We start from the raw sequence: 16828 nt of genomic DNA, 5'->3' as shown, positions 1-16828 counted from the left end.
TTGAACGCACTCCTGCAGCCTGGGGCTCATTTGACAGGGGTCAGTGAGGTCAGATTTAGTATTGACACTCAGTTAACTCAATCTGAGCAGGGCGGGTGGTAGTCAACATTCAAGTGTCACTCTGAAATACAGTGACAACTAAAAAGACCACCCTGAACACACTGAAAATGATACTGATGAGGTGTGGCAAAGCAGTTGAATATATATATATATATATATATATATATATATATATATATATATACATATACATATACATATACATACACACACACACACACACACACACATATACATATAAATACAGTAGGCTTGTAAGTAATGGTTGAGGGTTCAATCTCCACTGTGCTGTTAAATCCTGTTGTAAATCTACTTTAAGCTGCTTTGGATAAAAATGTCTGTTAAATGACTACTCACTTAGCACTCACTATGGCTATATATAGCTGGGCTTCTTAAAGTCTCCCACCTCTTCACACTTTTCTCTTTCTTCTTCTTTTTCTACGGCTGAAAAGCATGACTATGTCTTCAAACAAAAGCCAACTATATTTCCATACCTCTCAGAGATATCTAGCATGACGTGACCCGCGGTTCTCAGCCCACGGTGGGAAAGACTTCATCTGAAAACGGTCTTTGTAACAAAGCCTGTATCAGATACTGCGACAAAACTTATTGAACTTCTCATACGCTCAAGTCTGGGAACGCACATGAATGCTACGGCCGCATACCACAACCGATCTCTGTCTACAAACAAAGCGCTCCATTAATGATGACCTCAACTCTGCATCCTTCATTCATTAGAGGGCAGATTTAATTGCTGAAATCATCCAGCCCTCTTTGAAGGCCATGTTTATTGTTGCAGGCGTGTTAGCTCCTTGCACTTGTTCTGTTCTTAAAGGAAACCAGGAAACTTGGTGATTTTTTAGATTTGTAGGGCCTTGTTTATGCTTTAAAAACGTATTTATTCATTAAAATCACTATTAACAAGCTTTCTACCATGGTCCACATTAGCCAGATCGGCTTCTGAAACTGTTACAGAGATTTATCAGAAGCCATTACTGTAATTGCATATAGCTGTGGAACATTACTCACTTGCAATATCCTGAAGATATCCATCTTATTGAACCATACTGATTAATTGAATTTTCATCAGTGCTAAGCTTATTAACTGTTATGACAAATGATTCGAGGGGCGTACATGTCCAGTTGGCCACCTAGCACAATGCTTTTGAACATTTTCCAGCCAGAGAGATGATTATCTTTTATTCCAGTTATCTGTCTTTGACTCACAAGACTCGGTAAATGCAGTGGACGACGGTCTTGTTTTCTGGTTTGATGGAGTAATATACCATGCCTTGCCACTTCAGGGGAAAGTACAGTTTACAGAAGGCTTTTTTGGCCTCGTAAAATCTTGCAAATGAATGTCACCATGCTGAATGGATGCCAGTGGAGATGAGGGAGAAACACTTACAGGTTCTTGACGGCAGTGATCCCTCGGAAAGCCTTACGAGGAACAGCCTGAATCTGATTCTCGCTCAGGTCCCTGGAGAGAGAGATGAGAAAGACAAAGAGATTTAGATATTAGGATTTGTTTGAAGCCACTTCACATTTCGGTCGAAAGCGTTTTGAGGAAGATGGACGGTTTGCTGCCGCCCCTCTGGAACGACGCGCCTCAGCTTTGAAGTCTGAGACCAAATTGTTCTACTGACCATAAATGTCACATCCTCCTTTATTCGTCTGGCCTTTTATCACTCTGTCTGTGTGTGCGTCTAATGAAAAACATTTCTAAAGCAGTACTTTGTAATGAAAGGTCTCATAGCGGTATGTCCCACAATCCTGCAGAAAATTAAGCAATCATATGCACTTTGAGTAACCCGAGAAAGAAAACAGACAAAAGCGGCTCTACATCAAAATTAATGCCTGCCATTTTTAATGCTTGCTTATGAGCCAAATGATTTTTGACATGTCAAAATGGTTGTGCTTAACTTTATTAAGCTTGTTTGTTTGTAGACTCATGCTGGCAAAACATAATTTAGAAAACCAGAATGCAATTACTGGCCAAGAAGGAAACAAATGAGATATGGAATATCTGCCCAGCTAATCAAAGCGTCTGCTTTGGAGTCATGCCTGCTACACATAACACGAACAGACCACCACGTGGGTTAACCCACCTGACCTTGCTACAACCAATTTCACTGATAAACAATCAGACGCGGATCCAAACGCAGTGAGGAATTCTGCCAGAACTTGTGCGTGGGACATAATGATGTATCAAGTACAGGACTGCCAGCAAAAAAAAAAAAAAAAAAAAAAAAAAAAACTGTAGTTATTGGGCTCTCCCCTCCTTCAGCCCCCCGTCAGAACTGGATATGTGTGTTTTTTTCTTCTTCTAACCAATCAAGTTTTATTATGGAAAAAATCTTAATAACTATGTTATGCTTTGCAATAAGGGGCTATGGTGTTTCATCGAACTGTTCCTGATGGTTTTTGACATTTTCCACAATCCTGCATTTCTTTTTTTTTCTCTTTACAGCTCTCTTGGCTGGCTTGATGTGAACATCATGTTCCTTTGTGTATCCTTCAAGTCGAACTATGAAGCGCATGCACAGAGGAGGGCAAACATTAGCCGAGTAAAAACTCATAACATCCCATGTTCGTATGCCACAGAGTGGGAAAATAAGACCGCTGTTTATACCACCATCACGCTGGGGATGAGCGAATGTATATCAGCACTACCTCCCCGTCGCCTTTGATGATCTAAATGCGAAACAGATAAAGTGCAGAGATGGTGAGGAGCACAGAGGCAACTTCTCTTTGCTTTGGCTTTTTAATTCTTCATGAATGGCGAAGCACCGGCCTCGTGCATCCTTGGCGAGCCGCGAGCGCAGCATAGTACTTTACAGCACTTCCACTGCTAATAAATGTTTTATTGCTTTGTTTACTCAGTGGAACCTTTTTCATTATTTCTACAAAAAGGCAAATTGTCCCAGCCAAATAACAGCACTTATGAAACACAATCAGTCTCTGCAGTGCTCTCGCTGAGAAGCGTCAGAGAGAAACTCCATGTCAGAAGAAGAAGAAAAAAAAAAGGACCTGGAGGCTTTGAGTTGAATGAGATGATTTCTAATGAAGAATTACACGAAACTATTAAGAGACAATAGAAGTTTATGAGATATGAGCAGACAGGAGAGTTTAGCAATGTACATATTTCATATTTTACTCTGTATTAATTACACATGCATAATGAAACAATCTATGTGACTTCAGAATGAATATAAGCTCTCCAAAGAATCTTTAAAAAACAGGCTAATTAGTCAATTTAGATAACAGTGGTGATGTAATTTCCTGCATTCACAGTAAAAATAATTTTCTTAATATTTTGCTTTGCATTATATATTTTGCTGTACAAATACATGCAAAGCAAAATTACATAAGCATTACATAAGTCTTGTTTTTTGGATAATATAACCTGAATTGAAACTTTTTCTAAAAAGATTTTTTGGCAAATTTAATTTGTAAAAAAAAAAATATATATATATACTGTATAAACACATATGCTGTGTAAACTAATTTTGTTTTGTCATTTTGGAGGAATAAACTGAATTTTACAGCAAAAATAAACTGAGCTCAATCCTTGTATACACTGCTATCATTAGTGTCAAATTGGGCGTCTTAACAGACGCTGGAACAAATGCTTTAAGGTAAACATACAAATTCAAAGCAGACATACACCAAAAAGTGTTTGTTAAAGGACAGAGCTGCATTGGTCCTCCTCCTCTAGCAATCTGCTTGCAAATTTCATTAATTTCATTTGGCTTTGGCCCTGCTCTCTCTGACTGTCAGGATGCATGCCATAAATCACCCTTTGATTCCATTATGGCTCCCATGTCCAGACAACCTGGCAACGCCAAAACATATTACAGATAAACACTCAGCAACACGCAAGGATACAAGAGCCGAGCTGCAAGGAGGATCTATCCTTACACACACACACACACACACACACACACACACACACACACACACACACACACACACACACACACACACACAACACACACGCACACACTCACAAGCACAGACTCTCACACACACAAAGGTCAGACAAAGCGAAACGCTACATACTTCATTAATGTTGTTGTTATGCCACTCTGCAAACATCTTGTTTTCAGTCGAATGCACACAAGAATCAACGATAAACGGTTAAACATATGCAAGGAAGAGAAGACCACTAATAATTCAATGCATACATCTTGTCACTTTTCGAAAGCTCAATATTTTGTCAATATAAATCAATGGGAGATTTTCAGACTTTAATCTTTAACAATTGCTTAAGATGTTTCATAGTACATTTTTTGAAAGTGGTTTTGGCTGAATTAATTGCAGACGTTTTCTACTTAGGGGTTAGTGGTTTAGAATAAATCTTAAGCATGGAGTCCGTCCATTAATTTTCCAAACAGCGTAAGTTTCTAGAGCAGAATATCAATACACAACTACCTTACAAACACAGTAAAAAGCATTGAAGGAATGTCGGTCAATTCTCTTTCTTATCACGCTTTATGAATGTCACTCTTATCTCTCCACTGAAAAATGGAATGCTGCGGTTTTACAAGAAGGTTATTTGCTACACTTTTGTTGTTTTCTCGCTCTATTTAAACCACAAAGGAAAAGAGTGATTGTCGTAGGAAGTAGCAGAAACTTGAACATCACTTTACAGTAACTCAGATAATGTAGGATGGCAGAGACTGGTTCTCATTCAACAACGACTTGCACACATTAAGCTTCTCAGGTGCTTATGCAGAGTTTTCTTCTTAACCTCATTCTACTGTAATGTTGATGGATCTGAATCATTTTAAATGAGGAAGCATGTTCATGCAGTTAGTAATTAGCATAAAGCACACCCAGACATCTCCATAGAAGCGCCTTATTCTGAACAAGTCATCCTTTAGCCATTCATTAATCTCTGCAAACATATATCTTACAGCATATAGAGATGCAATCTTACCCAACAGCACCCAGAGCAAGAATGAAGCAAGCTGTTCCATTCTCAAAAACACAAGAGACACCTTTTATGCAGACATAGATTACACTGCATTTAATGCAGAAACTATTAAATAAGTCATTAAATGAAACTTTTAAATAGTTCACTAAGTTATTCGATTAGTTTCAGTTTAGCTCAACAACAACAACAATAATAATTTACTAGAAATCAATATTCTGAAATTTTATCATTTATTTTAATTTTATAATTTTATTTTATAAGCCCAATATATATATATGCTCACTAAGGCTACATGTTTGTTCATAAATACAATCAAAACAGTAATATGAACTTTTAAATCTTTCTATTTTCATGTGACGGCAGAGCTGAATTTTCACCAACCAGTCTTCAAAGTCTTTCAAACCTATCAAGTTTTTGCACAAGAAGTGTACACTCTCGCACTGTCGGACAGGACTGGTTTTCCCTGAGGAGGTCAAGTAAATTTGTGTTTGACAGTACTTTGTGATGTTGGCAAAAAAAAAAAAATTCCCTAATAAAACCTCTGTTTAAATTACAGAGCAAACTACTTACAATGTTTCGGCTAACCCAGCCCTCTGAGAAAACGAATCCTGTCTGGATTGGACTGCTTGTCTGCTAAAGTCTAATTTCAATGGCTCTCGTGATGCACGGATCTGGAGCACATGGGCTATTCTTTCCTTCTTTCTTATATTTAAAACCAAAGTCAAAACAGACATCTGTCTCCTTCCATCTAGCTTATCGAGCACAAACCGCAGCGCAGCTGGGTGACTGGGCCGTTGATACGTCTCCCACCATGCCCATGCCTCTCTCAGTATCTATCAAGCGCTGTCTTGCTTTCACTCTTGCTCTGGCAGGGCTGTTATCTGCATGCCAAATTGAATCTAGAGTCCGAGATTCTCGCAGAGGCCCTGATGCCTGTCAGAGGGCTCCAATACACTTCTGTTAATTCCTGCCAGCGCCGACAGATCGACCCGTATGCGCTGGTGCGATCACACACAGATGGGTCGAACACGTCTAAGCGCACACACATGATCAGGTGAAAGGTTATAAGAACCCTCCAGATACTCTCGCCAGATATATGACATTACATTATTCATTTAGTAAGACCACATACCTGGGGCAAAAAAGCGTTGCTTTAATATTACAGCTGACCCAACTGCTTCAGGGATGACCAGTTAAAATGTGTGGCTGTTAAGCATGGCTGGCGACTGTTCTGAAGTAAAACCAGCCCTATAAACAAAAGGAGAGTATTACAACATACCCTTTGGCTTGAGGATTCAGAGTCTGGAGGAATATTCGTTTTAAATCTGGATGTCATGTGGAATAGGGAGGTTAAGACAGCAAGCTGGCCGGGTCGGATGCCGTTTGCATTGGTTATGAGATGCACATTTCTGATTTCTTTCATTAAAGACACAGCAAGAACAAGGAGAAAGCAGCAGAACCCCTGGGGCGCTCCATAAGCATTTTGTTTTATGAAACCCAAGACGTCTTCAAGTCCATATCCATTCAAGCGGCGGTTTCACATCTACTGTAAAACATGCACTCTCCCCCCTTCCTCCACATCAGCGGAGCCTTTTCCCACCGGAATGGCAATTCACGTAACACTTATTCGATAAAGATATATAGAAATGTGCATAATAAATAGTGACCCCATTGCAGCCTTGTATTTCACTCTTTTACAGCCCCAGTTATGGTCGTGATGGGCGGCCCTCTCTCTCTCGCTGCCGGCTGGAGTCTCCGCTCTGCTTTATGGCCACTTTTAAAATGGAGGCAAATTAAAACACTATGGATTTCTGGCCCTGAAGGACTGTATAGTGTAATTGGCCTTAAGGATGACAGTAGCTCTTAATTACACTGAGTATAGGAGCTTTTTCATCGGACCCAGGCCGCTCGCTCTATCTCTCTCCCATCTCATTCTGTGTGAATCACCAGCCAGTAGATCCTCTGCTTCCCTTCGGTTATTAAAAGTTATGATTGTGGTTTCTCCACTGAAATCTATCTCTTAAATGGAGAAAAGTGGATGTAAATATTATGTTCTGGCAGGTGGCACAGAACCAGCAACAAATCACACTCTGGCTGCAGATGTGAAAGCGTAACTGTACTGATCTGTAGATGGAGGTTTCACCTGCAGTACTGCATATAGGATGATAACGGCAAACAATTTTGAAGGTTAATACACATCTGCCAGTTAAATCTAATAATGCATTCTTGTCTGAAACAGGACAGCATCATTAATCTAAAAAAATTATTATGATTAAGGCTTTTACTGTCAGCAAACCACAAAATATGTTGATCATAGGTCTGTTCCTGATTTTTAATTATTATTATTATTATTAATATTATTATTTTGACAGTGGACAAAACCAGACAACTAAATATATCAACTTTATACTTTTTTCTTAATGCATTGGACACCAAAACAAATGTTAAAAATTCTGTCTTAGAAATCTACAATATGATATCATGAATTACTAAGGTCACCCTTCAGCTTCACTTTAAAACCATTCAAATATCCCTGATGTAGATTTAAGATATAAATATAGTTGTTAATCTGCTGATTTGCTGCTCAAGAACCAGTTCTTATTATCACTGTTGAAAACAGTTGTGCTGCTTGATATTTTTGTTATTTTCAGGATTCTTTGATGCATAGAAAGTTCATTTATTTGAAACAGAAATCTTATAAATATCATTATTGTCACTTTTGATCAGTCTCATGCATCCTTGTTGAATAAAATAATTAATTTATTTAAAAAAAAAAAAATCTTACTGACACCAAACTTTTGAAGGGTAGTTTACATTGCGCACAACAAAGAAAAAAGTGATTTTTTTCTAGGACTGAAGAAGTTGAAGTTTAGATAAAGTTGGTAGTACTTGCCATAACACTAAATACTATACTGTACAGTAAGCAATGCAATACAATCATAATTAAAATAAGATGGGATAAATAGCAGCTACAATGTTAAGGTAAATAATTAAACTATTATGATTTGTTGTTTTGTTTTTTTTAATAAACGTTCAGCCATATTAAGACGTGTACCAACAAGATGATAAAACAGAGTAAGATTGACTGATCTGAAACCCATCACCATCTCTTTAATCTCTTTTGTGACAGCAGTAAGTCAGACTTGTTGGAAGGAAATGGGTATGGAAATGAAATGAAAGAGAAAGACAAAAGGACGTACAGGTCCTTGTTCACTGATCAGCGCCTGACAGCATCAGCTTGGTATTCTGCTGCAGTCGTTTAACTGCCCTTGCTTAGTGTCTTACATGTAGCCCAAAGACTCCTTGATTTAATTAACTCAGTGCTTTATGAATAAAAATATTTCACTATTGATCATCCCAAGAGCTGACGCAGGCTAAACCGGTTCAGCGTTCGCTTCATTACGCCGTCCTTACTTGCTTTTTTTTCTGATGGCAAGGGAGGAGGTGAGGGTCAAAGGGAGGTGGAGGCAGCTTCTAAATCAAAGTAAATGAGCTCAAATGCTCCCTTGGGTGTCTAAAGCTTTCTGCTAAAGCTTCTACATTCCTCTGCTTCCTCTAAGAAAGAGTCCGTGTATGGATATTATAAATAGAAAAGCCCCCACCCCCCGCGTTAGTATCTATTATGTTTTGTCAATGCTTTAATTAAATTGGATAGCTTAATGTGATTTATCCTGATCCATACACTTTATGGCTCTAAAAGCCTTTTTGGCCCCCGGCCCAAAATATGTCGAACAAATTTAGATGAGTTAGTGAAGAAAAAAGGGGAGAGGCTGGGCGCAGAGGGTGATTTGTTATTGGTTAATTCACTTTTATTCTTCGTGTGCCATTTGGTTAAATTTTCTTTCTTCCTCATCGTCTTGCCCTGGAATGGGACCAAGACGTACAACAAGCTTTTAGGATAATTTATAGTCGCAATAAAACATCAGTTATAAGAGACGAGAAGAGTGCATGTCTGATTTCAAGATGGGACAGTTTTTGGATGCAGAATGACACCGCAATGTCCTTTTCCCAGTCCTCACAGACTTGAGAGCAAAGCTGTCTGAAGCAAGGGGAGATGCTGAAGAAAGGATGAGGCTGCTAATCAGACAATAGGATTTAAGAGCTTTTAAAGTGAGTGGGTTGGAGGCAACAGCTGAGACGCGCTCCGTCCATGGCGAGGGGCCTCCTGGTACTCATAAATAAAACTAGGAGATTAGGAGATTGGCTGGGGGTGGGTGAGGTTCTGGGGGTTTGGTGGCAGAAGTTTCCATCCATCTTGTGGCAGGTCACAGTTGCCACGGAGACCAGGAGCCATGCTGTCCAATTAACTTCAGAGCCAGCAGTGCAGGTGGTTTGGTGGTGGTGGTAAGGGGCATCGAGAGCAAGGCTTTGTGTGTTTGTGTCTTCATGAATACAGGAGAGCACAGAAACACACACTCCACACTCAAGCAGCACCTTTAGTGGCGAAATGTAAGTCACTCTGGGGGTGGAAGGATGAAGAGAGGCAGTGTAATTACCAAACAGCAATACACCACTGTCTTTGAGATGAAGAGACAGGTGTGTGTGTGTGTGTGTGTGTGTGTGTGTGTGTGTGTGTGTGTGTAAAACCTCTTACATCACATCTTACAACATAAAAGTGTAATATAAATTATATAATGATGTAAAATAAATCAATCTATCCATTCACCCATCTCTCCATCTGACCATTTGTCTATCTATCTATCTATCTATCTATCTATCTATCTATCTATCTATCTATCTATCTATCTATCTATCTATCTATCTATCTATCTATCTATCTATCCATCCACTTATCTACCCATCTACCTCCTCATCCATCCATCCATCCATCCATCCATCCATCCAACTATGTCTGTCTGTTCATCTATCTGTTCATCTATCAATCTATCCACATGTTCATCCATCTCTCTATCCATTCATCCATCCATCCTGCTGACTATTTCTCTGTTTGTCTATTTCTCTATACTGTTCATCTTGGTATTCACCCATCTCCATGTTTACATCCATCCATCCGTTTGTTCGTCTCCATCTAACATCCATCCAGTCCATCTCTCCATCCATTCATCCATTCATCCAACTATCTGTCTATATCTCCAACTGTCTGTTCATCCATCCAGGTATAAAAAGAACAAAAGTTTAAATCAAGTAAGCCAGTGTTCTTCAAAGACAAGGAGAACCACACAGCACTACAAACAAAAATCCAAACTCTAATCCACATGCTCAAACCCTCCTCATGCAAACTTAAAACAAAGGAATCAGATTTGCTTGTCAGGTTTGTAGAATGGATTTGGTAGGAAGCTGAATAGATAGCAGAGGTGGCTGCTGGCTTTCGGCGAGCTAATAAGCCTAAACTCTTTAAAATGAGAGTAATCCAGTTAGTGTGGGTAAAGGGCTAATGTCCAGCTAATTGAATTGGAGGCAAAACTGGTTTAGTCGGCCATATCTGGCCAAGCTCAACCTGCCATCCTCCGCATTGTCTGCAAAGACTGATGATGAATGCAAGACCTCGTTGCAGCATAATTCCTACAGCTGATTGGTGGGCCTGGAGCATTCGATTATGAGGCGTGACCACACCTGTGACATACTGAGGGCTGCGTCAATATCGAGCGACAACCTCACGCTCTCTCTCGTGAAACCAACAAGGAAGTGACTAAAATTGTAATTCATCGACTGGCCACTAGAGGCTGGCTCCAAAAGGGAGTCAGTCCCATAGACTCCCCATGTTAAAATGCCCAACTCTACAGCAGAAAAAAAATGTGTTTACAGCTTGGTACAAAAAGTGGTTTTGGTTTATTTAGCTAATTTTGCCCTTCATGACAACTGTGAGGGGGGTGATTTTCTCATCCGTTTAAGTTATATTAAGCCTTAAAGCTTTGTATAATTAAAGGCGTGGCCACTTGAGTGACAGGTTAATTGCCGCTGCTGTCACTGTCGTTGAGCTAGGTGGGCGTAGTTTCAGCAACCAGCTCCCTCCTCTTTTCCCATTTTCGATTATCAGGGAGTGACACGAGGTGACATGCTGCCAAGATGGCGATGGCCCGCTCTGTGTGACATCACAGACACTATGTCCATGTTTTTATACAGTCTATGGTCAATGTATACAGAGGGGTGACATTCAGCAGTATTCAATTAGAGAAATGCACAGAATACACATACGCAGTAATACAACATCACAAGTCATAAGCCCGGCCAAATGTAGCTGCAGGCCTGAATGATTATGTGGTATAAATGGGGGCTGTTAAGTCTATTGGGCCCAGGAGGTTTTATTCTAAATCTAATAATGGGAAACGTGAAAGTGGAAAAGGGTGGAATATTTTGAGAGGTTATGGGGGCAAGCATGAGACCATGGGCGCCACACAAAAACCTCCATGTTTCACAGAAATCTGGATACAGATCTGCGAGGGGAAAAAAACAGAGCGCCACTGTCAAAATAGGTTTTCATGCTCTGTAATTACTCAACATATGAGTCTAAGAAGGTCAACATAGCACGCTAATTAACATGTAACCCAACCTGAGAAAAGTGTAATTGCGTCCATAGAGAGGAAGAGAGGTAGAGAGAACAACTTGGAGGTTAGTACATGAGGCTGGGCCCCACAGGGCCCCAATCAGCACAAGTTTCTTTTAACATGTTAAAAAACACTGCACAGCTTTCCAACAATGGCCACCCAACAGATAAGAATAAACAAAGGTGTCCATATATGAATAATCACCAAAGCAGGTGAAAAGAGCCAGACCATGACTTAAGTGCTTAATTAACATGCTAAATGTTACAGAAGAAATTCATTTCCAGTTTTCTTTTTTCTCAAAGGATTCGTTTTACACATGAGCACATCAGAATTACATTTGTATTGATCTCTGAGTATCTCTGAATGTATCTGTCTAATATTTCTATCTGGCTCATTTATGGTAACATGAGAATGTGTGTAAGAACAATTAAAGACAGAAAAAAATGGAGGAGGTCTAGTGAGTGAGAGAGAGAGAGAGAGAGAGAGAGAGAGAGAGAGAGAGAGAGCAAAAGATGCAGATGCATCCCTGACCACAAGATGGAGCCCCCAGGCTTCTCTCCACCATTGCCAAGCCAATCAATAAATTAATCTCTGGTGGAGAGATGTAGTAGGGCCATACAGGCCTGGTGCCTTGGAAGCCTCCACCTTTACCCACAAGCTTAGACGTGGCCACATTAACACACTGAAGGTTCAGCCAGACAGCGGCAGTTGGTATCTGCAGGGAGAGACGCTGGGACTTTTTTCCTAACCACAGAAGCTGGGAAAAACCTGGATATGCAGCACTGGCTGCTGCAGACACAAAAAAACTAGTGATGCAGTGATTAAAATTCTGTCTCAATAGGTTTCATGTTACGGTCAATAATCTATAAATAACCAACGTAACACTTTAGTTTAGGGACCCATTCCCACTAATATCTAGTTGTTTATTAGCATGCATATTTCTAGCATATTGGCTGTTTATAAGTACTAACAAAGCACATAATAATGCCTTACTCTGCATGACCTTATTTTAGATGCCTTAATCCTACACTATACCTAAACTTAACAACTACCTTACTAACTATTATTAAGCACCAAATTAGGAGTTCACTGAGGCAAAATTCATAGTTAATAGTTAGTTAGTAGTGAGAATTAGTCCTTAAAATAAAGTGTCACCATAACCAATAATAAAATTCAATACTACTTTGTGTAAATAACTTTTCAAATTCTACACGTGAATGTAAGCATCACAACATTAAAATGCACAGTATGAATGCACAGTATTTATTTTGAGATTTGCAAAAGATTGAATTTAACAATGTTATTAAATTATTAGTGTTTTTAAATACTGACTTAGAGTGATCAGAATAGGATGGCAAAGGTCAACAGAGGAAATAAGCATAAATGATTGAATACCCAATACTGATCAACACTGATAAATAAGTAAAAAATAAATGCTAAAAATCAAATATGCTGTATGTCAATAACCAATATGGTAGTGATATATTATGCATCCCTAGCCAAAATGTGTTAACATGGAACAAACAAAAGAAAAGCTTTAAATAAAAAAAGCTTTATAAATAGAAATATCCGCATGCGAAATGACCAAACTGACATGAAATCAACTAAAGAGACAGATGAGCATGCAGCAGTTCAAAGGGAGCTGTAGTTTTATACAGTATTTACATTCTGTTACTCAACTGTCTGTGCTTCATTTGCCCTGGCAGTGGAGGATGAGCATAAAACGTTCCCTCTCATTTTCCCATCAATTTGCCGATAAACAAAGACCCAACGCTCTGTTCACTATCTGGCCACTAAAAACAAGAAACCAGCAGGGGTGAGCAGATTGCTGCCCACCTACACAGTGGTGTCTTTAGCACGGGCTGCCCATGTGAGACGCCACAGGCCATTATAAGACACAGGCATTTCATAAAAGAACCAACCCGAGATGGCTGTGCGCCATTGGAGGAACTCTCATTTGATTCACAGCAGGACAAATACACATTGGGGAAATGGGTAACAGAAATGGCTTTTGTCAATAGCCTTGCCATAATGTAGACAGTGAGCTGCCTCATTCGCCGGCCACTGTGTGTAAACTGCTTCCTGAGATTAGTGTCAAAACTCTGTTTATCTGACTTCCTAATCAAATCAGCCACATGCCAGCCGGCCTTTTCATAGCTGGCCACTCTGTGACAGCAAACATGTCTACCACGGCCCGATGCCACCTCGCTCACCCCCATTCAAAACAATCAAATCGAATTCACCTTAAGCCATGGTTTAATCTGGCTATTCACTCTCTTCCATTGACTATTTGGGCTTCAAATATGACTCTATTATGCCCATATAAAGCCATGGTTTAATCTGGCTATTCATATATATATATATAGATATATATATATAATATATATATATGAAATATATATATATATATATATATATATATATATGCATTACCATATTTCCTAAAAAAAAATTCTGGCAAAAATGACCATAAACAGCAGTTTGATTAACATATGAAACAAAGGTAAACAGAGGTCTTACTGGGTCTTTACCCTCATAGGGACAATTTGGTACCCCTAAATTGTGCATATTAGTACCTAATATGTACTAAAATGCACCTTTTAGGGGTAGGTAACATACAAACGTGTATCTTTGATGGTACTGTATCTGAACAATAACTGTGTTGCCCATATTCCCTGTGCTGTAACTGCTATCCCGAAGAGTCTGCTGTATAACTACCCCCTAATTTAGCTAAAACACCTTCTGCATAAACACAACATTTCCTGCACTGCCAGCCTGGCTTCCTCTTTTACCGGCTGTTAGCCCTTGTCTTTCCCGTCTTGGAGATACACTATCATCCGTCGCTCATTGGTAATTGTTTGTTTTCCAAGCGTCACTCAAGGGCCAGCACTATCGCTTTTCAATGCTACACATTCCAACAATAACCGGTCGGCTTTGGTTTCTGTCTCTCTGCGAGCCAAGAATGTGAAGTCTAAAGGATGGTTAGATCCTACCCATGAGCCTTCCAGCTGCTAAATGTATAAACCATAAGAAATTACACATGAAACCTTGGGCCCTTTAGCGTTGATCAAATATAAGGCAGTGCGATGATTATTTCCCTTGTGAATCTTGAGCTTCAGCCAGAGCCTCAGACGTTGAGGCCCAGTTCCTCTCGTCCTCCTTCCATTACAGCCCTGATGAGCAAGAAATTGAGCTCTAATTATTCAGAGAAAAATAAATGGTCATTTAGAGTTGAAAAACAACAGATGAAAACTCTTTGTTTCATGCGTTGGAAAGTGGAAATCGTCTGACTATAAACTAATCATGAAGTTAAGAATGCTTTTTTGTGCCAACTGGGAATATGTTGGCACAGTGAGGTCATGTGCAGCCAAAAATGGCCTTGCCACACAGCGTGTGCCCTTCCATCCACAACGGCTGGTTAGTATGACATCTGACTGTGGTGGTTTATTTTTCCCCATTATCCGGTTTGATCAGTGTGTGTGGCTGTGTGTGTTGCTCCCAAGGGCTGTAAGTCAAGCCCCCCTGTGCTTCGGCCTGTGGAATGTTCCATCGATGGTTAATTTCACCTCTATAGAGGATGATCTCACTGATTATGACATCATGAAGGCAGGTTGATTTATTAAGGCCCACTGATGAGGCCGTATTTAAATAAACATCAGCATCCCTTCCAGAGTTAAAGATATGGTTCCCATGAGGGCCTACACATGGGTTGGCTGTGGGGGGGTGGGGGGTGGTTAAGAAGGAAGTCAATGAGTTAAGAATGAGTCAATGACTTTAACACTTTGCCCCCGTTCGAACTTACGCGCCCCGTGACAATCTCGACCAGGTGCATGGGGATACTCTGGAATGGCCGATACAGATTACTGTAAGAACAACAGCCCGTGGTGGTGTTAAACCTCTGCTAAATAGCTTGTCTACCCTTGTTAACACCCGAGCCCGGGCTGAAATTGAGTTCAGCTGTGGCGTGGCATTACTGAGCATTTTACGTGCTGGATCATAAATCAGGGCCCCGCACGCCGGCTGCAGCCCCTCAGGCCACATTTCCACCTTCCTTAGACCCCATTAGCTCCTACATATTCTGCTTTCCGGAACGGGCCGCAGGAGCGCTACAACAAGTGTCCCTAACGCTGCAACATTCACGAAAGCGTGGCCCACCTCTGTACAGCGACTGCATTTTATAGCAGTTCCATTTTTCTGAAGGACATCTGGTCATGCTGTGGGTGCTTCTCGTTGATGAGGGCTGCCGTGCTTTGACCGGTTCGAGCATGAGCTTTTATATAAGCTTTCTCACGGTGAGCGAATATAGAAATTAAGTTAATCATAGCTTCGGGGCCAGACATATACAAAGAGTGGGAGCAAGGGCCAGTGATTACACCGCTCTGGGAATTAAGCTATGAGCGCTAAGGGAATGGACTTGCTCACCTGCAATCGAGCTGCAGAAGGCCGCTATTGTATTTGAATAATGAACCTGAGGGGAATATGGCATGTTTGTGAAGGTGTGTGTGTGGATAAATAATGACAGAGGTGGGAGGAGTGTTTGTGTGTGTGTGCATAATGAAAGGGCAGAGGGAGTGAGTATGTGTGTGAGTGCAGTAGGGTGAATGGCACATGCTTGTGTTTTTATTCAGGGGAAACACAAGCATGAGATCAAAGACCAGGTTTATTGAGAAGGGTTTATGCAACAACTGTCAAATTTAAAAGGCAAAAACTAACCAAAGAAAAATATCTTCTATATAATTATATATAAACTATTAAATTACATTTAAACTAAACCATATGAATAAATACATTTAAATATAAAATAATTTATTAAATATATTAATAATTTAAATATTACCTTTTTTTTCTAACAGTGCTGGGTCATATTTAATTGATCTCTAAGCCTGACTTTAAAGTATTGGTATATTCTTACACAGACAAGCAAACAAACAGAAAAGACGCAAACTTACACAAACACACAAACTCTTACTCTTACACAAACTCTGATCACACCATATGAAAATAAATTTTTTGAGACCAAATTTAAAATGAAAACTAAAAATAATAAAAATTAAACCAAAATGTGTATTTTGGTTTAACTTTGTTTTTCAAAGTTCAAATTGATATTCAAAAAAAAAAAAAAAAAAAAAAAAAAAACTAGTAAAATTCCCAGAGCTATGATATTGCTGGAACAGACAAAGCTAAACCCTACAGGCTCAAATTTGAGCACTTTGGTCAGACCTCTCACTTGGGTTATACAGCAGCTGGAAAAATTAGACTTGCTCTAAAGTCAAAAGTCAAGGTTATCGATGCTCATAACACCAGCAGTCACCCTCCTGCTGTT

General features: G+C 39.8%; 1 protein-coding gene across 1 annotated transcript in view; it reads right to left on the bottom strand.

Moving 5' to 3' along the window:
- Positions 1-16828, bottom strand: part of slit3 (slit homolog 3 (Drosophila)) — a 170616-nt gene that overhangs the window by 77645 nt on the left and 76143 nt on the right. Inside the window, exon 5 of the mRNA XM_042770385.1 lies at positions 1469-1540. Coding sequence (XP_042626319.1) covers positions 1469-1540 — 72 coding nt within the window. The remainder of the gene's footprint in view (positions 1-1468; positions 1541-16828) is intronic.

This window comes from Cyprinus carpio, chromosome A14 (genome assembly GCF_018340385.1).
Source record: "Cyprinus carpio isolate SPL01 chromosome A14, ASM1834038v1, whole genome shotgun sequence".
In the NCBI taxonomy this organism is placed as follows: Eukaryota; Metazoa; Chordata; class Actinopteri; order Cypriniformes; family Cyprinidae; genus Cyprinus; species Cyprinus carpio.
Note: the sequence above shows the minus strand (reverse complement) of the source record. Positions and strands in the feature narration are given on the sequence as shown.